Source organism: Barbus barbus (genome assembly GCF_936440315.1).
Source record: "Barbus barbus genome assembly, chromosome: 15".
Lineage (NCBI taxonomy): Eukaryota > Metazoa > Chordata > Actinopteri > Cypriniformes > Cyprinidae > Barbus > Barbus barbus.
The window spans coordinates 26,115,030-26,139,837 of record NC_136743.1 but is presented as its reverse complement, the minus strand read 5'-3'; the positions used below and the strand labels follow the sequence as shown (position 1 = coordinate 26,139,837).

Below are 24,808 nucleotides of genomic sequence, written 5' to 3'. Positions count from 1 at the left end.
AAATCAATGAAACGTATATATTTATAATCCCTTACGCAAGCCATACAATACATTTACTTTCCAAGATTAATATATTTTACTGGGATTCTGCTTTGTCATCAGCTAAATTGACCAAACACAATAGCACAGTTGATTTAGTAAAATATTATATCATATGTAATGTAAATAATATTAAATGAACAGGATTATTAATGAATTTAAATTTTCATAAAATATATTATGTATTAACATTAATTAATACATAATTATTTATTAAAAACCTAACCCTCTAACACTAGCATTCCCTGTTCTTTTTTTCTATTCTATTTACTTATATATATTTTTATTCTATTGTCCTCATTTATAAATTGCTTTGAATAAACGCATCTGCTAAATGATTAAATTAATAATGTAAAAGTTTTAGCTATGATAACTAAAATAACACATTTTTCTATCAGTTTCACGTAATGCTATATTTGATGGGGAAGTCGTGGCCTAATGGTTAGAGAGTCGGACTCGTAATCCAAAGGTTGTGGGTTCGAGTCTCGGCCGGCAGGGATTGTAGGGGATTGAATAGCCAGCGCTCTCTCCACCCTCAATACAAGCAAGGCAAGGCACCAAACCCCCAACTGCTCCCTGGGCGACACAGCATAAAGGGCTGCCAGGTGTGTGTGTGTGCACACAGGATGGGTTAATTGCAGAGCACAAATCACCATACTTTGAAGTGTGAAGTGAAGTGAAGTGACATACTGCCATACTCAGAATTCGTGCTCTGCATTTAACCCATCCAACGTGCACACACACAACAGTGAACACACACACACACCGTGAACACACACCCGGAGCAGTGGGCAGCCATTTATGCTGCGGCGCCCGGGGAGCAGTTGGGGGTTCGGTGCCTTGCTCAAGGGCACCTCAGTCGTGGTATTGAGGTGGAGACGGACATTCACTCCCCCCGCCTACAATCCCTGCCGGCCCGAGACTCGAACCCGCAACCTTTGGATTACGAGTCCGACTCTCTAACCATTAGGCCACGACTTCCCCAATGTCACTTCACTTTCACTGCACGTGCTAAACTTGTATCTAAACAAGTAAAGTGCATTAGGAGGGCATCTTCATACCCCATCTTACCGTTCACAGGTGTCATGTCACATTGTCTTTTGCAGTGTACAATGTTGAAGTTCTAATGTGTTTATTTCTTTTGTCTTTGTGCACCTGAAGGCTTTTTAAGATGTCTCCATCACTGATTGGTGTTTAGAGCTACTTTCCATCCCAGTCTACATTCACTATGCTGCAAGCAGAGACCCTCCAACTGTTGTGCCTCACAGCCACCAGTGGGGTCCCTCTGTTCTCACGAGGCTCCACAAAGCAGCTTCCCTTTTCCATCATTGGCTCCCTAAATGGTGTCCATATGTTTGGCGCTGGCCACAGGGCTCAGTTAGCGAGCTGTGAGACGGATCGAGGGAGCTGTGTGGTTTGGGGGTCTTTCAGGAGAGCCTTATGCTGATTGTGGTGAGCGGCGGTGGGGGCTCCGGCATCAGTAAGCTGCGCCGCCTGCTGTATAGGCCTATTTGTATATTATTCTTTGCCCATATTCATTATTTTAGGATCGGTGGATAAGCACAAACTTAGGAAATGATGATCATTCACTGTAGTTCAGTAAAACAGGACAAACCCGCAAATGGTTTTATTTTAAAGAACTACTGCGGTGACAAATAAGACAATAATACCAAATAGCCCATCAGCATGAACTGGGGTTTTATGTGTGCATAATGGGAATGAAAACCTTAATATTTAATATTTTATTATTATTATTATTATTTTGCATATAAGCCTGTTTTAAATGTGTTTTAGTGTGTATTTAAGCAATAAATGTTCATATATTTTCTCTGTAACATTTTTATTTATACTTTTTTATGCACAAATTCAATTATATACTGGTTTTGTGGCTCAATCCTTTAAAAAGACCCAGGAATCACTGTACTATATTAGAACGGCTGATTTTAGGTTTTTAGTAGGCTAGTTATTATAGTTATTATATATTTAATAAATAAAAAAATATTAATCACAGAGACGGTGTTCACGTATATTGCACAGATTTACATCTCTGAGTGATTTAATATTCGATAGTTATGCAGGTCTATATGGCTGCAATGATCGAGTGTTAATGAATCGAAATTAATCCCGTACACAGATTAAAACAGGCTCACACAATGAGGGTGTGGATACAGAAATAATTGGATTTTTAATATCTGATGTTACGCGGACACTTATTTATTTATAGCGAATCAATATAGGCTCAATGTGTCACCCCGCCCCAATCATCCAGATTGCACTCTGGAGTACTTGTGTATTTTTGTAACAAGAGTGGGTGATGTAAAGTACCTAAATACTTGCAGGTTAAATAAAGATAGGATACTGGGTGTGAGTATTGTTGCAATGGACATTTTAATTGCATGTTTACACCTTGTTTTAAATATAAATAGCATTGCACAGCCAACACAACAGTTAACCTGCGATTGCACGCAACAATTTAGATAGTGACAAAAATTTTTTTTAATGCGCATAATGTGTAAAAAGGAAAGGAAACTTGTCTGTTTTTATTGGATGTACTTTGGAAAGAAATCCAATCATGGGTTTCTGTAAAACATGAATGTCTGAAGAGGTGTGTGTTGTTTTCACAGGATATGAAATTTGCAGACAACTAAAGTGCTATAGTCCTTGTTTTGTTCATAAATAATTATCCATTAACAAATTCAACTTATCACGTCTTCAATTGGTCGAGTCACTCCTTCAAGTCAAAGGTCAACGCAGTCTGATCGACACAAAGCTGAAATATTTACAGCCAATAAGCTGTATAAAAGGCTAAAAAGAATAAAAATAAATAAGGCATGTTTTATATCAAGCTGTACATCCACACCCAGTCTCATTATCTTTGCTTTAAAGCGATAATCCGGGTTTAATACCAGTTGAGATCTGTGACATGCCTCAGTTTGCAAAGACAATGTGTTGATAGAAAGGCGCTCACAAAGGAAGTCAATGGGGCCCCTGACTGCTGGAACGTAACCAACCACAGCCTATCCCTCGTCTCACTGAGAAACTAGTTTGAGTATTAGATCAGACATTATATCTCAGAATAGGAGCAGCAGACATTGGCTTGCGTCTCTAACTTAAAATATGTACTATTAACCAGCTTCATCTGTCGTTATTAATCTTTATTAGCATTCTGAGTGCCTGTTAATGCTTCTAACCACATAATCAGGGCAGTTACAGGTTATCTATTGCAGTTAAATGAATAGTAAAATCTCGTGTCATCTGGTCTCACCTGATGTGCCCCATGCTCCATCTAACCTGAGATCTATTATGCACTTAACCCTGGATGCAGATTTGTGGTAACATACGCCTTCACTTAATCTACTTCAGATAATAATTAATAATAAGTCACAATAAAATCAAATGTAACAATTTATTAGCAGTCAGGTAAAAATGTATTATGCCAATTACACTGCCAATTCAGAGATATCAAATCAATCAAAGATGAATCGAAGAGTAAGATGCATACCTGACTTTAGAAAAATACATAGCATGAAGTGTGTGGACAGGAGATAACAATTGGAATTTGCATTGATCAAGTCCTAGATGTGTTCATTTACACCGTTTTGAGGAACAGATGGTAATTTGCATGAAAAGGCACACCCTCTACGGTGAGCAAAATATCTCTAAACTCTTAGAGAATTACCTTTTAGTTTTCTTCTTGTAAAATTGAGACCATTGTACCAATCACCCTGAAACAATTCAAATGATACCAAACATGACTGTATCACTTGCATTCATGTAAAACGCTATATTATGCTATTGACCATTCTGAGTGAGCTGAGAGAAGGGAGACGGGTGAGAGGAAGTGGGTGGAGAGGATAGATGAGAAGGGACTTTTCCCACATCTTCTATCTGTGAGATGTGGAAACAGATGCCTCTGTGTTAATGCACTGGTGTGTATGTCCGTCTCAGAAGATCAAATTGTCTAAGGTTCTGTAAACCTTACACCTAACCCTAAGGTGGAAAGGTTTTCACTGCAGTGGCTTAGAAGAACTATTCTGGGTTCCCTAAAGAAACTTTCTGTGAAAGAATTGTTTTCTTAAAATAACCTTTTTTTCTCTCTCTCTTAGTATGAAGAGAATTTTAATAATATATCCTGTAATATCTCCTCTTTAACAACCAAACAGCCCCCTCTTCCATATTCTAATAAGACCAAAGGGGTTGAATAACGACAAGCATGCTGTCTGGAACATCGTGGTCCCTGATCACATGACTACTATTTCCTGAAGTTTGTCAGTACCTTTGCGGAACAATTCTTTCAAAGAACACATAACCCTGTAATACGATCACACTATTTGTTGATCTCTTCTGCAAGACACACAGAGCCTTAGTCATCATGGGAGGAGCTGGCGTGCTTTATTCTCAGTTATTGGATCAATGGGAGGAGGTTCACTGTGAAGGGAAGTTTTACACCGGTCAAAGTTTGGAGCCGCTTCAGACGCTTCACACGGGTCGATCGTTCCTGTCTGTCGTCTCGGTAACAGAAGAGGCTTCCCTTTCTACACTTCTGGTGCGTAATGTAGCCCACTGTCCGGAGGAGGTACTAGCTATAAAAACCCCCCATTTAAATAGAGGCAGTCATGGAAAAGTAACTAGAGAAACACTGAATGTACTGTTTTTGAGCCCGGTAGAGAAAAAGAGGCGTGGGGATTTAGTGGGGGTCAGCAGCTGCTTGTGCTTCTTATGAAATCTTGAATTATCTGATGCACAGTCCAAAGGTCTTCTTGAGTAGATCTTTATAGTTTTTACTACGCGCGTAACAGCAAACGTGCGCTGATAGCCAAAGTTTAAACCTGTTGCGCTTTTAACTGTTTATAAAAAAATAAATACAAAATGTTAACTAATAGAACCGTGAGTGTTTTGAAATGGGGAAGATGTGAGGCTTACGCGGCGGTGTACCCTAAGGTTCCAGACTGGGTCCTGAACTTTTCTCCACTGCCTTCCCTTTCTTCTCCCCATAGGAATCTTTCTGCATTCCCGGCGGCCCAAAGCGAACATCTACATCAGAAGATGTCCGAAAACGGAGCGTTACCCCTTCGGGGGAAAGTGCTTACCGTTGACACCATGAACGCCAACGTGAAGAAGGTTGAATACGCGGTTCGCGGACCGATAGTTCAGCGTGCGGTTCAGATCGAGAAGGAGCTAAAAGAGGTACGAGCAGTATTCGTTACATCTTCGCAAAAAAAGTAATGCATTGTGCGAAAGTTTATGTTATGGCAGGTTGTAAATTTTCTCATGCGATTCTCATGCGCACAGTTTGGAAGCAAGACATACACGTAGAATATCAGGATAATAATTATGCAGTGTGTTTATGTGAGAATCACCCCGCTCTAAAGTGAAAATAACTAGACGAACTGATGAGCTACTGTGAAATTTAAAAGCTATTTTTTGGTATGATTTTACTTTTACAAATTATTTTTGGTGTAACAGTGTAGTTTTGAATAGAACCATTTTTATATATAAAACACATTTTAGGTTACTTGACAAAAGTTCTTATTGCATGTGCACTGAACCTCTCAGATATAGGCCATTTCTATTCTTCTTAGTGGAAAAGTTGCAGTTTCTTTTTTTTAGTGAATATATTTCCGTATCTTTGCATGCTTGAGGTTCATCACCAAGACACTTTTAAAAGTGGTTTGCAATTCAAAAGAAAAGCTTTGATTAGCTAATCCAAAAATAAATTAGCAGGAACATCCAGTGCCTTTTAATCTGTCACTCTCTATCCTCTGTTTTTTGGAAAATTTACTAGGTCAGTATTTGTGAAGCAGACTGTCATCACTCATTAGTGGATAAAGTCCATTCTTTGTTACTCATTTAGTTATGGCTACAGACATTTAGCAATCCTCATGGTGGCCATATGAGTGGCGCTGGGTGTAGTAAACTTTGAGATCATGCCCTTGATAAGATCACAGGCTACATTCAGCACTGAATGTCATGGGAACAGAGAACGTTTCTGTTTGTCAAGTCGTTACCTTAAATTGGTGGCTGCATCTAAGTAAACTACAGCACCATTCAAGAACTAACACACATGGAAATTATATTAGATTTCAAACATCTGTTGCAAAACAGCATCTGAAGCTGGATTATTTTGTTCCAGATCTAACATTTAACACACATTCTCACCAGAAAATCTTGTTTTTAAACCACATTCATCTCTTATTTAAAGCTTACAAAAGTTATTTTGGTTATTAGATTTTTATTTTCAAATGCTTTTATGCTCCTTGCCTCAGAGCCAGAACTTCAATCATAAACTATGCAAAATGCATTATAAAAATAATAATACAATTTTGAAACCCATGATAATCTAAACAAAGCATGAAAAGAACCATTTCAATATTGTGTGACAAATATTTAATCCAGTTTTATTCAAATTATAACTGTCACACAATTTCAAATCACTATAAATTTGCCCCTAAGCTATATACAAAAGGCCTTTGCTCAGATGCAAGGTACTGGTAGTCACAGTGACAACATCCACACATGGTTAGAGACTGCAGGAACAAGTACTGCAAGAACAATGAGTCAACAGACTGTATTAAAGGTGTCTATGGTAATTAAATTGCGAAAGAGGTCAATCGCCACATCCTTCTCTCATTGCTGTCATAAAAACTGTACAATTCCAGGAATCTCATGTTATAAAAATGCAGACAAGATTTTTCAGCATAGTCTGTTGGGAGATTTCTTGTTCTGGGAAAGAATATGCACTCTGTTTTAGTCTTGGCACCTGTTGTCAGGTCTGGTTTTAGGTTTCTGGGAAAGACATGAATGACAAAGGTGGCCTTCACCTAATACTGTACAAATCTTTTTTTTTGGCTTGCTTGCTTTTTCTCTTTCACTTACTTGTCTGAATCCCCTATTTTTCTTTATGCAGTCTCTTTCACTCTGCTATTCTTTGTCTTTGTCTTACTCTCAGCAAAGTTTGATTGGTATGTCAAAGATTACAATGCTACAAAAGCAAGTATACTTAGTATCCATGTAGTTAAAAAGTACATGAACTTACGTCAGAGGTATGCAACTCTGGCCTTTAAAGTCCACTATCCTGCAGAGTTTAGCTCCAATCCTAATCAAATGCACTTGAAAAATGTAACCAAAGTCTTCGGGATTACTTGAAAATTACAGGCTGCTCTGTTCGATTCGGTTGGAGCTAAACTCTGCAGGACAGTGGACTACGATGCCCAAAGCTACAGAAAGTCCAAACATAAGGTTTCATGAACGTTTCAGGGGCACAGGAGCAGGAGAATGAGTGTATGATTATACCATATTGAGATTCACAGTACACAGTATGCATATGCTTATTACATTCAGTGAACACCTTACTGTAAATCATTTGAATTTATTCTTAAAATGGCTATTTGTTCCAGACATTGATAGACAAAAACAGAATTATCTTTTGTATAGCTCATACAGAACATATGGTCTATAGATTTTATTAAATCAGAATTAAGTTTTGATGCTTTTAGTCTAGACCTCTTCAGGTGCTCTAAATGTTCTGGACTATCCTCCATACAATCATTTGTCCTAGGTGCTCCCTACTTCCTCTTCCTGTAGTGGTCTTCTTATTTTTGCAGTCTCCCCCGAAATAAAAAATAACCAGTGTTGCCACAGTTACTTTGAAATAGTAATCGAATTACTGACTACTGATTACTCCTTTCAAAAGTAACTTAGTTACTTTACTGATTACTTTATTTTAAAAGTAACTAAGTTAGATTACAAGTTACTTTATTAGTTACTTTCAGCAGCTGCCAATAACCCCCCCCCTACATAAAAACGACAACCGGTTTTGCCAATGGAATTTAGGTTTGAGTCCATACATGCTAGCATACTCCTAAAAGTTAACTAAATTCATTGAGAAAAAAGAGAGAATAAACACACATGTAAACTCTCTGTCTCTTCTGGGATTATGGACCAAAAACATTGATGAATCATCTTGCACTGAACAGGATTTTGTCCAATCAGTTATTTGCTAGAGTGAGAATGTCCCGCCCATAAAACTTCCTGCAACTAACTAGCAGGTAACCCTTCATTATGTCCTGCTGTTTCAATAGGACCTACACAAATAAAGGGAAAAAAGAACTGCTTTCATGAGGACATTATGAATAACCTTTCCAAAATAATATCCTCTGCTGGTTTTTGCTGGAGCTGGAACTGAAACTGGTGCTTGCACAAAAACATAACAGTACAAAGTTACACCCCAAATGCATTACAGAATTATTATTATCAGAAAAATGTCTCTGATTATAAATCATAATGTTCCACATACACCAGATATTTATATTATATAATATTATTGATATTTAGAATTTGATATCTTATGAGCATTTGCTCAAACTTTCTTAAAGTGTTTTTTTGAAGCAGCAGATACCATTAATTACCTCTATCCTCTATGGCAGGGGTCGACAAGTAAGTTTGGCATCGGGCCAAAAAAATATTTCACCACTAGATGGTGGGCCAGAACATAGTTGAAGTATCATTTAAGATATTAATTAATGAAAGATGCAACCAGAATTGCCTGTGACTGACTGTTACAGTGAATTTTGTAACTGGTAGTGAGCTGTTACTCTGTGTAAAATCCTGAGACGGTCATTAACAAAAAGCCACATTTGTGTGGCGGTGCCAGATCAGAGTATGTGAGCGGAGTGGAGCGTCAACAATTTCCCCTCCGCGCTCCAAGCATTTATTAATAATCACTCCTCGCTTACTGATATCAGAAACACCGCTCCACGTCTAAAGTATTTCAGTATGTTTGAAATATCACAGTTCTATGGAAGCCCGTTTCCGCCACTGAATAAAAAAAAAAAAAAAAAAAAGGTTATTGTGACTTTTTATCTCACAATTCAGACTTTTTTCACAGAATTGTGAGATATAAACTCAAAATTTTGACTTTTTTTTCTCGCAATTCTGATTTGTTTTCCTCAGCATTGTGAGATATAAACTCGAAATTGTGAGATATAAAGTCAGAATTGCGAGTTAAAGTCCAGTTTTTTTTTGGGAGGGGGGGGGGGCTGATGTTCTCAGAATTGCGAGTTTATATCTCAGAATTGACTTTTTAACTCGCAATTGCGAGTTTATATCACGAAAATATCAGAAAAAAAGTCAGCTGTCAGTTGAAAATATTCAGAAGGAACAAATAAATTCCTTGAGAAATATAACTTCCGCTCATGACCACTGCAGTCATCATAGCCTTCACATTATTTATCATTTGAGTGATCCTTTTCTATCAAGCTAGCTAAATATGTTTAACATTTGAATTCTTGCTTAATATGCAGTTATATTACGGGCTGTTGGCATGAATTGTACTCGTGATGGAGGTGATGGAGCGCTCTTGGTGCGAGTGAAAACCACGACGCTCCGACTTTTAAAAAATCCGCTCCTCGCTCCAGTCAAAATCACACCGCTCCACTCGCGCTCCACTCACATACTCTGATTCTGAGTAACTGTTGCTGTCATGACAGATCTATTTCAGAACCAGCCGCTATTAAAATAATCTGGCCCGTGGGCCGCCTGTTGCCGACCACTGCTCTATGGAGTGGGGTGGTGTACACAAAAAAATAACAAAAACTGGTACACTACCAAAAAAAAACTACCACTTTTTTTGCATTTCATTTAAAGCAGCCTTTTAACCTTGCAATTTGTTTATCCTGCACTGTATCTTTAATGCATATATCTGTCTTTAATGCATAATGCACATGCTGCTATAAATCTGGAATGTAGAACATCAGTCGTTTGTTGACTAAATGAATAGCAGTTAATGTAGGGCAAGGCCAGCTGTAATAACTGCAGAAATGCTTAGTGAAATGTGACCCACTGTCCCTCGTGCTTCATACGGTGAAAGTCTGCGTGACTCAGTTTTACAGGTCTGAAACCTCTTTCCAACACAAACTATCCACCCTCTGCTCAAACAGGATTAAAGGTTGTCATTCACCTTGGGGGCGGTAGACACACAGCTACCTCTGATTGGCTGCCATTTACAATCATCTCCCCTTTGTGACCAATAGTTAAATGGTTGGGAAATAATACTTTTAGTCTTTTCTTTTGGGGAGGTGGGAGTTTCTGGTAGATGCATCTGGTTCTATTGGACAGAGACTCAGTCTCTCACTAGTGAGAAACAGATGTGCCGCTTGCAATCTAGTCCCGTCCGTACCAACTACTGGGAGCGCCGCTGTTGTTTGTTGAATTCCAGACAGCTGGAGCCTAAGGGACAGGATGACATGTGAGAGAATGAAAGAGCCATAATCAAGTGCAAGTACAATTTCAGCACTAAGCCTATGTTTTATATCACACATATAGCATGCTGAACTCTTTTGAAAGAATGCCTTTTATGAAACAACAAAAATATTGGCATATACTACTCACCTTTTGTTAAGAAGATGCCTGTCGGGTGTGAAACAAGTTAAACACGCAGTGACAAGAACACTCTTTTTATTCAGTCTGACTGAATCCGTTTAGTTTAAATGAACTATCATTTAGATGTCAATGTGACCCCCCTTCTTATGTAAGTTAGATTTCACAACCATTAAGTTTGTAATAATTCCAGTAGCCTGACAACCATTGTGCAGTATAATTTAAGCAAATTTGAAAATACATTTCTCACAGAAAGGTTGCTTCTTTTCATACACTGTTTGTGTGTACAGTGTGTCGTGGAAATTCTCAATACTAATCACCACAGACAATTCAAACAACCACCAGTTGTTAATATAATAACTACAGTCTCTTGAGCTAATTCCCTGAATTCCCCAAATCCTTACAATCCAATCCAATACTTCCCTGTAGTATGGTGACGACGTCCCGTCAAGAAGCTCTACCTCAATCACACATGAGCACACAGGTCTTTAGCGTCTATACACTCAGAGCTGTACGCTGGTCAGACACAGGATCTTCAATACTAACTCTGATTATTACAGCCTCAGCCCAACGACGGCTTTATAGTCTTCCAACACTGTCACTGGTCTTTTGAGCGTAGAATCTTTAGTAGCCTACTTCTATTCCTCAGTGGCGCAGCATATACCAGACGCCACTCCCAAATTGCTCTTTGCAGGAATGAAAGTTTTATTCACGGCCGGGAGCCCACTGGTCACAACAACCAAGAGATCCTTCTCCCTGAAGAGAAGCATACATGAACATTTATACCTTGTAGTTGAGTAAAAATCTATGTCACTCATGTCTTCTTCACTGTAATTGCTTATACTGATCTGGTCATTTGTTTGCCATTCTACTGTTAAGCACTTTTTGGGTATAGATTATAGATTATTTAATCATAGAGACACCGTCTTTGATCTGAGCATCCTTAGTCTGAACTTTTCTGAACATTCTATGGTGATCATACATTTTTGACTCCTTCTGAGACATTACATAAAATATTTCCATCACAAGTGTAAAACTGACTAATGTATCGTTCTTAGTTTTTTTTATTTTTAGTTTCGAATAGCTAATAAAAAACACCTGTGCTCTCAAGTAAAATTCAACTGTTATAGCTCTCATTAGTGTTCTACTTTAATTAAACAGCTTATGTTTGAAATTAGACACATTAAGATGTGTATAATTTAGGCATTCATTCCAAAAATCCTTAATTATAGCTGAGTATAATAATGCTTATCTTGAGAAAAACCTCAGCTGCCATATAAAGGTTGATAAGAGTTAATTTCAGTTCATTTCAATGCCATCTTGCAGAAATCAGGACATTTAAGTGAAGAACAATGAGAAGAATAAACTCAACTGTCACAGCAACACTGGTATTTTGACAGAATGTTTTTATATATATATTGAGCGAAATTAGACATACACTATATTGCCAAAAGTATTGGGTCACCCCCTTCTAATTGTCAGTCCTGAATCTTGTTTTCCCCTCCTCTCGTGTCTCTATTTGACCTTCCTCGTTCCTGTGATCATTAGTTAATTAGTCCCGAGCCCCGTTTGATTAGTCCTCACCTGTTCCTCGTTGATTTCCCCATGTTTATAAGCCCTGTGTTTCCCTGCCTCTGTGTCTGGTCTGAACGTCATCTATGTTCTCCCCAAGCGCCGTGGTCCTCAATGTGGATTTCAATAAAGGATATTATTTTGGAATCTCCTTGTCTCCTCGTGCCCCGAGAGGGATCTGACAGAAGACCGGACCTAACAGTAAGCGGCATCCAACGTTTTTTGTTTTTGTTTTTTTTTTAAGTGTTTTTATTTGTTCCACTTTTTGCTCCACGGCATGGACGCCGCCTCCCTCTTCGCCGCCTTAATCCGGGATGATTTCCCTTTTTTTGAGTATGCTGAGAAGTTCCACAAGATCGCCACGGCAACGGCATGGGACGATGCAACGCTGAACAAACTGTTCTGGCTCGGGGCAAATTACCACCGTCCCGAGGACCTCCCAGACACTACCGGCCTGAGCTGGAGAGAGGGGATTTACTGGTGTCTGGGAAGCGTCCGGACCCGAGCCAGCCTGCCGTCGTTCGCGGCTCTCCCGAGCCCTCTGCAATTCGCACTTCAAGAGCGCCCCTGCGAATCCGTGCTTCAAGAGCTCCCTCCTGTGCCTGCTCCTCGCAGGTGCTCTCCTGCGTCTCCGCTGGTCCCGTCCAGCTCTCCTGCGTCTCCGCTGGTCCCGTCCAGCTCTCCTGCGTCTCCGCTGGGGCCGTCCAGCTCTCCTGCGTCTCCGCTGGTCCCGTCCAGCTCAGCTCCTCAAGAGCGCGGCCAAGTGTCTGCGCTTCAAGAGCGGCCCCAAGTGTCTGCGCTTCAAGAGCGGCCCCAAGTGTCTGCGCTTCAAGAGCGCCCTCCTGTGTCTCCGCTGGTTCCGTCCAGCTCCGCGCTGCAAAAGCGCCCCACAGAGTCTGCGCTGCAAGAGCGCCCCACAAAGCCCGCTCCTCAGTGGCTCCCAGGGGGGAACTTCCCCAAGAATTTTTTTTTGGGGGGTTATAGGGCCAAGGCCACAGAACCCGAAAAAATAAGGCCATGGCCTCCCTAGTCCCCTGACCGGCCATGGCCTCCCGTGTCCCCTGACCGGCCATGGCCTCCCGTGTCCCCTGACCGGCCATGGCCTCCTGTGTCTCCCATTCCGCAATGGCTCCCGGAATGGAATGACCATTGCGATTATGACTTTGCTTCATAAAGCAAAGTCCTAATCTCAGCTGAACACCTCTGGTGTGACTTTAAATGCAGACCTTGAGCCAAAAACCCATCACCAAACACCAATGACTTGTATATGGGTACAGTCATTTTAGACACTTTCAAAACTATTGCAACAGAGATGGAAATGCAGTTTTTAAATGTGTAAATTATGCTTCGATCTTTGTTGCCACAGTTTTGGAAGTGCCGCTTCCGTTCTAAAGAAGGGGGTGTCCCAATACTTTTGTCCATATAGTGTATGTACAAATCCTTGGTGTTTGGTGATGGGTTTTTGGCTCAAGGTCTGCAATTAAAGTCACACCAGAGGTGTTCAGATGAGATTAGGACTTTGCTTTATGAAGACCAGTCAAGTTGTTACACACTGACTGAATCAATCATTTCTTTTTGAACCTTGCCTTATACACAGAGGCACTGTCATGTTAGAATAGAAAAGGGTCCTGTCCAAACTGGTGCAATAAAATTAGAAGCACACAATTCCCTAGAATATCATTATATGCTTAAACATTAAGATTTGTACTCATGGAAATTACTAAAGTAGTCAAACCTGTTCATTAGAAGGGGGTTACCCAATACTTTTGGCAATATAGTGTATACTAAAAGATTTCCTGCAGCCAAAATTCAAATTCAAAGGACAAATTTACAAACCATATATGTTTTAGCTAACAGAGAAAATCATGTTTTAAAGGGTTAATTTAGGGGTTTTAAAGGGCTAGTTTACCGTGAAAATTCTGCCACATTTACTCACACTCATATCGTTCCAAACCTGTATGACTCTTTTTCTACAAAAGAAAATAGTTTTTAAGAAAGTTGGTAACCAGTTTTGGTAACCATTTCTCTTTCTTTTTGATTTTTAAGTGAACTATTCCTTTAACTCTACATAACTTTTTTTTTATTTGTATTTTTGTTTTGTTTTATGCAACCCATGCTTTCCTGTTCATAAATGACAGGATTATCAGCTGCTGTCTAGGATTTTATAAGATTTTAAGAGTATTCTTTTTATACAATCTGCTTACACCGTTTAGTTCTCTTTTCCTTATTTGTGGTTTCCTTGTTTCTTGTACATTTTTTTTTTTTTTTTTTTTTATATTATTAAAATAATGCATTTGCATGCAACTCTTTGATAGTTTCTGAGTTTTCGGTGTGACATCTAGAAGTCTGACTGTGATTGTATAATGTGTTATGAGATTGGATTCAGGGAGCACATTCCTGCTGATCATGTAAGGACCTGCTCTGGCTGCAAGAGTTCACATTCATAACACGTTTTTATGAGAAGGTTTTTGACCATTTCACATTGTAATTTACAACGCTGACATAATGACAATAATGTATAATGATTTTTATAAAACAAACATTATTTCCATCAGAAATTTGTAGAACAGCCTATTATCATTGTCTCTAAATTGTGAGATAATCTCTCTCTTATAGGCAGTGAGAAATTCATGCATTCACACATTTGTTACTTAACAACTGCGATAGCTGAGTAATTGGTTTATTTACCAAGAATGATAACAAATCTTCATATTGAAAACTGTGAATTTTATTACAGACACCGTTTCCTTGGCAAATATGAGCACTCTGCAGGAGGCGCATATGCGTTAAGATCCGTCTCCGTTTAATCTCATCACCGTTTAGGAGCAACAGTTGAGCTACTGAAGTGATTTCATTGATGTCTCTTTCCTACGGGCGATGTCTTTATCCCACATATTCACATTCAGTGTTTGAATAGGCTTTCACTCCATCTGTCTGATCATTGAAATCTTGTATCACTTCCGTAAAACATGTCACTGAAAAATCCTCAGATGACAGTTAAACAACAGTTTTATTGTCTTGCTCTGAGTCTGAACCGTGTGTACCACACAGGAGAGAACAACATATTTGGAATAACAAGGTGTTTGTGTGTTCCAATCAGCATGCAGCAAGAGTGACAGGGGGGCTGTTTGTGAGGCTTCAGCTGCACAGTCTGTTAAAGTGCTTTTGAAATGAGAAAACAGAAAGAATGGAACACAGAAGGGGACTGGGTGAACCCCTGCCATCAGCAGTACTACTGACCCTTGCTGCTTGTTTGCTCACCAGATAAGACATGTAAACTGCATTTTAACCCTCTGCTGATCAGATGATTTCAGAGGTGAAATAAAAATCACAAAAATAATTTTGCACAATTGAGGAGAGATCTTCTATTTCTTTTCTAAGCAGTCAGATTTAAGGATTTTTCTGGTGAACGATAAAACCTGGGCCAGATTTAATAAACAGGGCAAATTAGCACGAGAGCACAATTCCAAAACAGCCCTGATGGGCGTGGAAATTTCTGCGGGTGATGCAACATCTCATTTACATATCGACCAACACAATATAGCCTGCCAAGCGCAGTGCAAATTAGCATAGTTGCAAAAATAAGCAGAGCTGATGCTCATCAAGTGCAGGTGATCTACTTACAACACAGGTGCTAAATAGTTTAAGACGTGCTTTTTTGGGGCATTAATACCAGTAATTTGATGAGCACAAACGTTAGTAAATTGTGTTGCGTGACTCACTTGAATACTCACCTCCCATAAATTTTGCATCTGAAAGGGAAACTCCTACAAATGCATATTCAATAAGGTCAAAAATAACTGTGTCCACTCCTTTTCAGTGCTAATTCTTCACTGCATGTCTTCAGTAAATCCGGACAGTACTATTTTATCGCCAAAAGACGGTTTGCGCTGACGCAGTTAGTAAATCTGTCCCTTAAAGTGAAGAAGAGCCTTGATGTACAAATGTCTAAAATCTAGGATGGTGGAGAAAGTCTGCTAGCTTGTTAGTCAATATGCCTAAAGCCCACTCTATATTAAGGCAGCTGATTAGCCAGTTGTTTTACCAACCAATCAGGTAGAGCCTTCATCATGAATATTAATGTTCTTACATTTCAGTTCACACCCAGGCCATTTCATAAGGTGTGTTCATGGTGAAAACACGGATTTGTGAGCATTAGTGGAACTGAAGGTATCAGAATAAATATGCAACAAGTCGTTTCTAACCAGCATCCACTACTTCAAGTCAAATGTCGATCAGTCTGCTCAGTGCCGCATTAAGTCTAACATACCTATTGAGAATTGTTGGTGGGCACTTCTGAGTTTGCCTGCCAGAACACTTTACCAACCACCCTGAATACACGGGCAACCACTTTGTAGTCTGCTTAGCAGTGGCTTGGCAATCCCTCAATTTTGCATCATGGCAAAAATCATAGCAGATTTTGGGCAGTTGGAGTTGACAGATTTAACAGAAAATCGTTTAGTGTATGATGGGCACAGACTTTGATTTTATTTCTTTATTTTTTGGCTTTAAACTATGATTCTGTCCAGATGGAGGATTACAAACAGTTTTTTGAGCCAATTTTAGAATGCATTGTTTTCATTTGTCATCTGTCTTCTCAGTTTTTTGTGCTTGGAATGACTTGAAAGTCTGTTTTTTTCCCTTTGTTACAGGGGGTCAAGAAGCCTTTTGAAGAGGTCATTAAAGCAAACATCGGAGATGCTCACGCTATGGGGCAACGGCCGATCACCTTTTTTCGACAGGTACGTGATTCTTCTCCTTTTGCTGACTAAGAGTGTCAATGAATGATCTACTCTAGACGTTTCCAGTCATTTTCAGGTCCACTGCGCTTTCAGCTGTTCCATGCATTACCAAAGTCAACAGTTTCTGATGAACCCATTTGTACATAGCCAAGGTTTCCTTTTTTTCTTGATTTTTATGTAGCCTCATAAGCTATTTGTTTTTTTCTAGGTGATGGCGTTGTGTACTTATCCACAACTACTTGATGACAACAAGTTTCCAGAAGATGCCAAAAATCGAGCGAGGCGTATTTTGCAATCATGTGGCGGAAACAGCATCGGTATGTGATGTGTGTATTACCAAATGACAACAGTCTCCAAATGTTTATAATTATTACACATGCATATGATCTCATATAATATGAAAGACTATGTGAAATATAAACCTTTAGATAATTATTTTGTTTAAATGCACGTATATAAAGTCAACATGAAATGACAACCTATTTTATTTCTGTAATGTGAAACTGGATATTTATTGAGGAACAAAAAAGAAGACAAAAATCCCAGTGTCATTATTGTTCATACAATAAGAGCGAGCAGGATCCAGTTTTGTTTTGGACCCCACTGACTTTCAACTGGTTTTAAAGCAGTTGACACAAAACTGTTATAATTTGTCTTGCACAGAAGAAGAAAAAAAGTGGTGACCAATTACAGGACTTATATACACCTTTATATGTACATTTGAACCAAAAGTCTTAATTATAAACTAAACTCTAACTCTACTAATTGTTAACTACTGAAACCACTGATGTTACCCAGTATTCTCCAGTCAAGATGTTACTGATTAAAGTGATGGTGTTAGTTACTGTCCAAAAGGCCTCTGAGGTTTTAAGGCTCTATTACAGTTTGTGAGGAAACTATTTTCATATTAACTTTGCTCTGTTCCTTCTCTCAGGTGCATACACAACCAGTCAGGGCATTGATTGTGTGAGGCACGATGTTGCAAACTACATACAGCGTCGTGACGGCGGTATTCCGTCTGATCCTGATAACATCTACCTCACAACGGGAGCCAGTGACGGCATTGTGGTACGTCAGACAAAGGCAAACACAGGTCTCTGTACACTGAACTTGTGTACTCAGAGTCAGTCTGCTCCTGTATGCCAATTAACGAAACAGTTTACCAGTTTTCTGCTCTGCTATATCCAGTGTACTTATTAGTTCTTATTAGTATAGCATATATATATATATATTTATTTTTCTAACATTTAAACTTAGACCACATTAATAGATTACTTTTTGACTTTAAGAATACATAAATGACAGGTTATTTTATTATTATTATTATTATTTTTAATCTTTTGTGCATTTATTTACCCATAAGGAAGGTGACACCAGTGACGGTAACACACAATAAAAAAAATAAAATCAATGCATTTTACAAATTGTCTGCTGCAAGGTATCAAACCACATGTTGTCAATCATGGTATACTCACTAAATTAAGTAGTTTAATCCATTTGTATTCTAGTTTTTTTTTACAATTCCCTAACAATAAAGCAACTTTCAACTAAAAGCAAAGTTTCATATGAAATCATGAGATAAACAAGAAAATTTCTGTTTTGAAAAGAGACCGTGGACTTATCATGGGGCCTTTCTTCATAAATCTTCAGCAAAGAGGAAGAAGGAAGTCAAGTGATGTCATAAGTGTGATTTTTATTTCAAAAATAAACTATTTTTGTTAAACGGTAACCCCAGTGACACAACTCCAGGAGACCACTACTTTCATTATTTTATAATATTTATTATTTATATCATTTATATAATATACTTGATAGTTATAAATACATTATTGTATTTTAAATGGTAGAAAAACCTGTTTTGGACTTCAAAATAAAGCGCTTTTTCTCTGTACATGGCTGTGGGGACGAGCAGTTTTGTGGTGCTTGGAATTCTATATAATTAATTAAAAAACAAACATTGCAACATTGATAGCTCAAGGAGGTGTAATTGTGCAAAGAACATATTTTTCCATTTTAAAATCATAACCCTATAAAGTGTTTTTCAAGTGTAATATTTCTGTAAAGGCTAGGGACAGAAAAATGGACATTTCCATAGAATGACCCTATAATAGAACATTAGGCTAATTTGCGCATCGCCCGTTATAGATATAACTAACATGATATATAAAGGTGCAAAATGCATTTACTTACAATTTAATTACTGAGAATATTTTGAATAGCCTAAAACAGGAAAACTTAAGTAAAACATAAGCCTACTGCTGTGTCAACCCCCATCCCCCCACCTGTGCCCCCTTAAAAATAATAAGTGCATGACGCCCCTGTATATATATATATATATATCATTGTTTATTTGCTTAATTTAATTTATAATTCAGTATATTACACTAAAGATTTACATTTACATTTAAAAAAATCCCAGATTCTTACACTGAGCCTTCTAGATGTAAAGAACCATTTAGAAACTCATGACAAGTCCCCAACAACAGCATCACGTACCCCTCACATTTTATTAAGGAAAATATTGTAGAAATTTAGTTTTATTTCTTATGGTTTTCTTATTCTCTCCTGTTGTCTTTTAGACCATACTAAAGCTGTTGACCGCTGGGGAGGGTCGTACACGGACAGGGGTCATGATCTCTATTCCTCAGTACCCTCTTTACTCCGCATCTATAGCAGAGCTGGGTGCTGTTCAGATCAGCTACTACTTGAATGAGGACAAGTGCTGGAGTCTAGATATTAGTGAGCTACAGCGTGCTCTACAGGCAGCCAGAGAGCACTGCAACCCCCGTGTACTGTGCATCATCAACCCCGGCAACCCCACTGGTGAGATCCTTTCCTTACAAAAAGAATTCCAATTGATTATCTATAATTCAGTGTATTTACTATTGATTATTATCTATACAGTAATAATTACGAACTGATCAAAAACTGATATTTATTTAGTATAATACAAATATAATAAAGAAATAATTATAGTATAATAAATGTATACAGTTTTATAAATTATAAATATTATATAAAATATTATAAATATATATTAAATATAAATATTATAAATATATTTTTTGTTTTAGTTGGGTTAAGTCCTAATTTGAATGGCTTATGTTGGGTTTATACATTTTACATTTCAAAAGCTTGGGGTCAATAAGATTCTTTTTTTTTTTTTAAAGAATAACACACACACACACACACACACACACACACACACACACACTTCTCTTTCCAATACACTGTGTTCTTTCAAACTTTCTATTCATTAAATAATAATGAAAAAACTGTAACATCGTTTCCACAAAATATTAATCAGCACAACCATTTTCTGCTGTGATAATAATAATAAAAAAACACCAAATCAGCATATTAGAACGGTTTATGAATGATCATGTGACACTGAAGACTAGAGTAATGGATGTTGGAAATTCATCTTTCAGGAATAAATTACATTCCAATACATTCAAATAGAAAACGGCTGTTTTAAATTGTAATATTATTTCACAATATTACTGTTGTCACCATATTTTGCAGCCTTCTTGAGCAAAAGAGGCTTAAAAAGAAACATCAAAAACATTTTATATGGCATAACAATCCAAAACATAGTTTAAAAACCAGTTTAGTCTTTTCTGACTTAATTAAACCCGCTAGATTTTCCTCTTATCCTTTATAAATTATTTCTTTATTTTCTTTCCATTTTATACATAATTTATTTCCATTCTTTCTTTTAATAGGTCAGGTACAAAGCAGACAATGTATTGAAGATGTGATCCGATTTGCTGCCAAAGAAAACCTCTTCCTAATGGCAGATGAGGTAAGTTAATACTGGGGTTTATATGGTGTATATATTTCGATGAAATCTGCATTTACATGTAAGTGCAACCATAGTAATAGCATCTACAAGCAATATTTCCTTTAAAAGCACTAAACATCTCTCTTACTCTGTGTTCTTAGGTGTATCAGGATAACGTGTATGCAGAGGGCTGTGAGTTTCACTCCTTCAAGAAAGTGCTGTTTGAGATGGGTCCAGAGTATTCAAGCAAAGTAGAGCTGGCATCATTCCACTCCACCTCTAAGTGCTATATGGGAGAGTGAGTACACATCTTATCATTTCAGATAAATCACACAAACTTGGTATGGAGTGACATCTGGCCCTGCTGTATACAAGTACTTACACAAGAATCAATGAATTAAACAATACATGGCTTGCTGATGTTTTGAGTTCATCCAGTCCATACAATGTACTATAGTTTCTTACATACATAAACAAACACACACTTTCAGATGTGGTTTTCGAGGGGGATACATGGAGGTCATCAACATGGACCCAGAGGTGAAGGCTCAGCTCACCAAGCTGGTCTCAGTGCGTTTGTGCCCGCCTGTGCCTGGACAAGCCCTCATGGATCTGGTGGTCAACTCCCCTCAGCCTGGAGAACCCTCCTATCAAACCTTCATGAAGGTGCCTTGCTCCGTCAATGTTGCAGAATTCTTATCACAGCAACCAGACAAACTATCATGGTGGCGTTTGACTAAGATTATGGGAAAAGTTATTTTCAAGACATTGGGTCTCATTCACAAGGAATAGCATGGATTATTGTTAAAATATTTACTACGTGAAAATGGTTTGAATACACATTAGAACATTCAGTAAGAACAAGCTATGTCATGACGGCACAGAAATGTGAAGTGTATCAAACAAAACGTAAGAGTGTGTGTCTATGGGACAGGGGTATGTGGGGCTGTGTGGGGGTGGTGGGCTATTCATACACATGTGAGCACAAATACAAATACACACAAGCACACACACCCTCCCACCACACACTCGAACGCAATCATGCACACATATATCTGCACTCATACAGTATACATGTATACATGCTTACAATAAGGCAGAATCTATATATAGGCCCATAGGCAGAATTATACCCTTTGCTGCATGACGTCTACTGTAGTGGACTGGTATATTTTCTGTAAGAGAAAAAAATGTACAAGAAAAATATCGTTAAAATCTGGATGAATCTATTTCTGACATCCTATTTAACTGAAAAATATTTTTTTGTACCTGTCTGGTTTTCTGAGAATAAAAGTATTTAACACTTATTCCTAAGGTACGTGGTGCATCCCCTTTCTCTGCCGCCATCTTGAATATATTATGCAATATCTCAAAACAAACAAATAGATAAAAATACAATAATTAAATGGAATTGTAGACAACACTTTGGGGGTTTGCCTGTTGGTGGTTGGGACATGATGCTACATCCTAAATGGTTCATGATGGCTTCCAAATAGCTGTCCACTGTAGTGACCACGATGCATCAGAGAGTTATAGTCAAATAAAAAACAGTTATTTTAAATTATAATACAATTTTTTATCATTACCATTTTATGGTAATGATAAATCACATATGCATACACACACACACACACACATATATATATATATATATATATATATATATATATATAAATATACATAGGCCTACATATACATACATATACATTGTACATAAACAGTTGAAATGAAAAAAAATATGAAATTGAAAAATATATTCATAAAATTTTGTTCCCCAGAAGAAAGACAGACAATGGGTCTCATTCACTAATGTGTATTCACAAGTTTCTGTGTGAAATCCGCATAGGAACATTTTATTGAACAAATACTTATTTAACCCACAATAACTTTTTTTTTTTACTAAAATGTATTCTTTTTATTTTTAAACTATAGGAACAATGTAGGCTACAACAATTACATACACTAGGTCGCCTTATAAATGTGTTATGATAAAAAAAATATTTTGTGTTCTGATGAAGAAATTACATAATTCAGGTTTGGAATGATAAGTGTGTGAGTAGATGATGACAGAATTTTCATTTTTAAGTGATCCAAAACTTTAAACAGTTCCTTTGTCTGTATTCAGTTAAGAATGTAGATATAGTTTTCAACTGCTGCACAGTGTTTCTTCTGTTTCTGCAAGAGAGGCTGGGTGTTTTGCTCTCAATTAGCTGTGTATAATCCAATTAACCGCATTGGCTAGCATCCCAGTCTTCTTCCTTTTTTCAGTCCTCTTCCTCTGTCTCATCTAGGAACGAACAGCCGTTCTGAGTGCCTTGGCTGAAAAAGCCAAACTGACTGAGGAGATTCTGAATACAGTGCCAGGCATCAGCTGTAACCCTGTGCAGGGAGCCATGTACTCTTTCCCCCGTATCACCCTACCTGAGCGCGCCATCAACGAAGCCAAGGTCGGTTTGTGTCATGTGTTCTGTATGTCTTCTGCTTGGTCTGATTTAGTTGCTTCATTGCTTGTTGTGTGTGTGAATACAGGCGAAGGGTCAGGCTCCAGACATGTTCTACTGCATGAAACTTCTGGAGGAGACCGGGATCTGTCTCGTTCCTGGCAGTGGTTTTGGTCAACGAGAAGGCACTTATCACTTCAGGTGGGTGTGTCCTCAAGAGATTTGAACTTGAACTCTTCTTATGGTAGTTGACATGAAACACAACAGTGTCCTGCAGTGCTATTTTTAATCTAAAACTGTTTGAAGCTACATTTTCTAGTTCTTGTGATGAAACTGTCACAGTAGATCTTTCCTCCTGTATTGTGACAGATCTGTGTGAAATGGATTATCAAAAAAGAAAACAAAAAAATATGCAGGAATTTGGTTTTATCCTTTGGTTGTTGATTGGATTGAGACAGAGTTTTCACTGGACGACTTATATCAACCGAGAAAAAGTAAAGATTAAAAATACACAATGTATTATTCACAATTAAACCTTTAACATGCATTAAGAAAATAGATGAATGGTGAGTTTTAATTGCATGCCGACTTTATTATACATGCTGTTCAGCTCTAATTAATTGAGAAATTGTAGACATATTTGACAAAAAATAAATCTAAAATAGTATATTTGTAGATGAATTAATAGAAAAATAAATTACATTTATTTATATATGCATACATGCTGTTTTTGCAAAATAATTATTTTGCAAATGGTCCAAACATCTCATTTAAAATATGGGAAATGATTAGAATTGTGAGGCTATATGCAGTATTTGCTAAAAAAGTTAGGTGACATGGTGATAGAAAAAAAATGAGATGAAGACAACAAAAAGCTTTGTTTCCTGTCTCACCAGGATGACCATCCTTCCTCCGACAGACAAGCTCAAGATTATGCTCAACAAACTGAAGGAATTCCATCAGCAATTCACCCAGCAGTATTCTTGACCCAGTTCAGCTCGACCAATCACAGCCCTTCTACCACAACTGACTGACTAAAAGTGCTAAAATGCAATTTTCACTTCTTAATGTTTGGTCAGAATGTGGCCAAATACTCACTTGAGCCTTAAAGGAGACTAATCTGCACCTTTGCCACTGGATAATTCTATGCCTTGTAGCTAAAGATGAATATACCATTAAACTATCATTATGAACTTGATAGGACTATTTTAACATGCAGTGGGTAGAAATAGCAAGACTTGATTTCTGATTTCGCAAGATTTTAACAAAATGATGACACATTTTTTTGAAAACAGTCCTGAACAATTCCTGAATGTCTAGATCTTATTGATGGTGTATGGTGTATGATGTATGTTAGTGTGGTGCGTGAATAGTAAAATGGATATAACGGGCGTAGACCTGATTTTGCACTTTTGCTTCAGTGCTTTGTGGCCATTGAAATTCTAAACAAATTCATGAATCAATGTACGCTACAACATTGCTGTATGTGTAAATAACAGATTGATATGGCAGATATAATACAATATGGATTAACATTCTTGTGTCATGTGCTGTTTTAGGGGTAGACACATTTTTTCTTATGCAAAGTCCTCACCACTAGAGGACACACCACCACACAAATCACACTTGATCATGTTTTGAATTGAAGCCTGGTTTTGTAACACCTCTGTCTCTCTCCCACACACAAAGACACACTACTGAGAAGCCCAACTGCATCATTCTTTGATGGTGTCATTTTGCTAATGAGTTAAGAGACATAATGGGATGAGATGAACTTTGAGAACTTCACATCTCAGAACTCTTAAAAGCTAAATGTCTCTCGTCAGCACTCTGTGAGAAATGCTCTGATTTTA

General features: G+C 37.9%; 1 protein-coding gene across 2 annotated transcripts; it reads left to right on the top strand.

Moving 5' to 3' along the window:
• The first annotated feature begins 4,363 nt into the window (after positions 1 to 4,363).
• Positions 4,364 to 24,491, top strand: LOC306881064 (alanine aminotransferase 2-like). Of its 2 annotated transcripts, XM_079434963.1 has the most exons (12): positions 4,364 to 4,585; positions 5,037 to 5,226; positions 16,641 to 16,730; positions 16,939 to 17,047; positions 17,665 to 17,798; positions 19,310 to 19,553; positions 20,456 to 20,535; positions 20,676 to 20,812; positions 21,006 to 21,180; positions 22,806 to 22,961; positions 23,044 to 23,156; positions 23,852 to 24,491. In XM_079434963.1, the coding sequence occupies exons 2-12, from the start codon at positions 5,086 to 5,088 to the stop codon at positions 23,940 to 23,942; spliced, it is 1,470 nt and encodes a 489-aa protein (XP_079291089.1). In that variant the 5' UTR covers positions 4,364 to 4,585; positions 5,037 to 5,085; the 3' UTR covers positions 23,943 to 24,491. The 2 variants fall into 2 exon arrangements, with proteins under 2 accessions (XP_079291089.1, XP_079291090.1); XM_079434964.1 differs by lacking the exon at positions 4,364 to 4,585 and having other exon boundaries at positions 4,656 to 5,226.
• Positions 24,492 to 24,808: the final 317 nt, after the last annotated feature.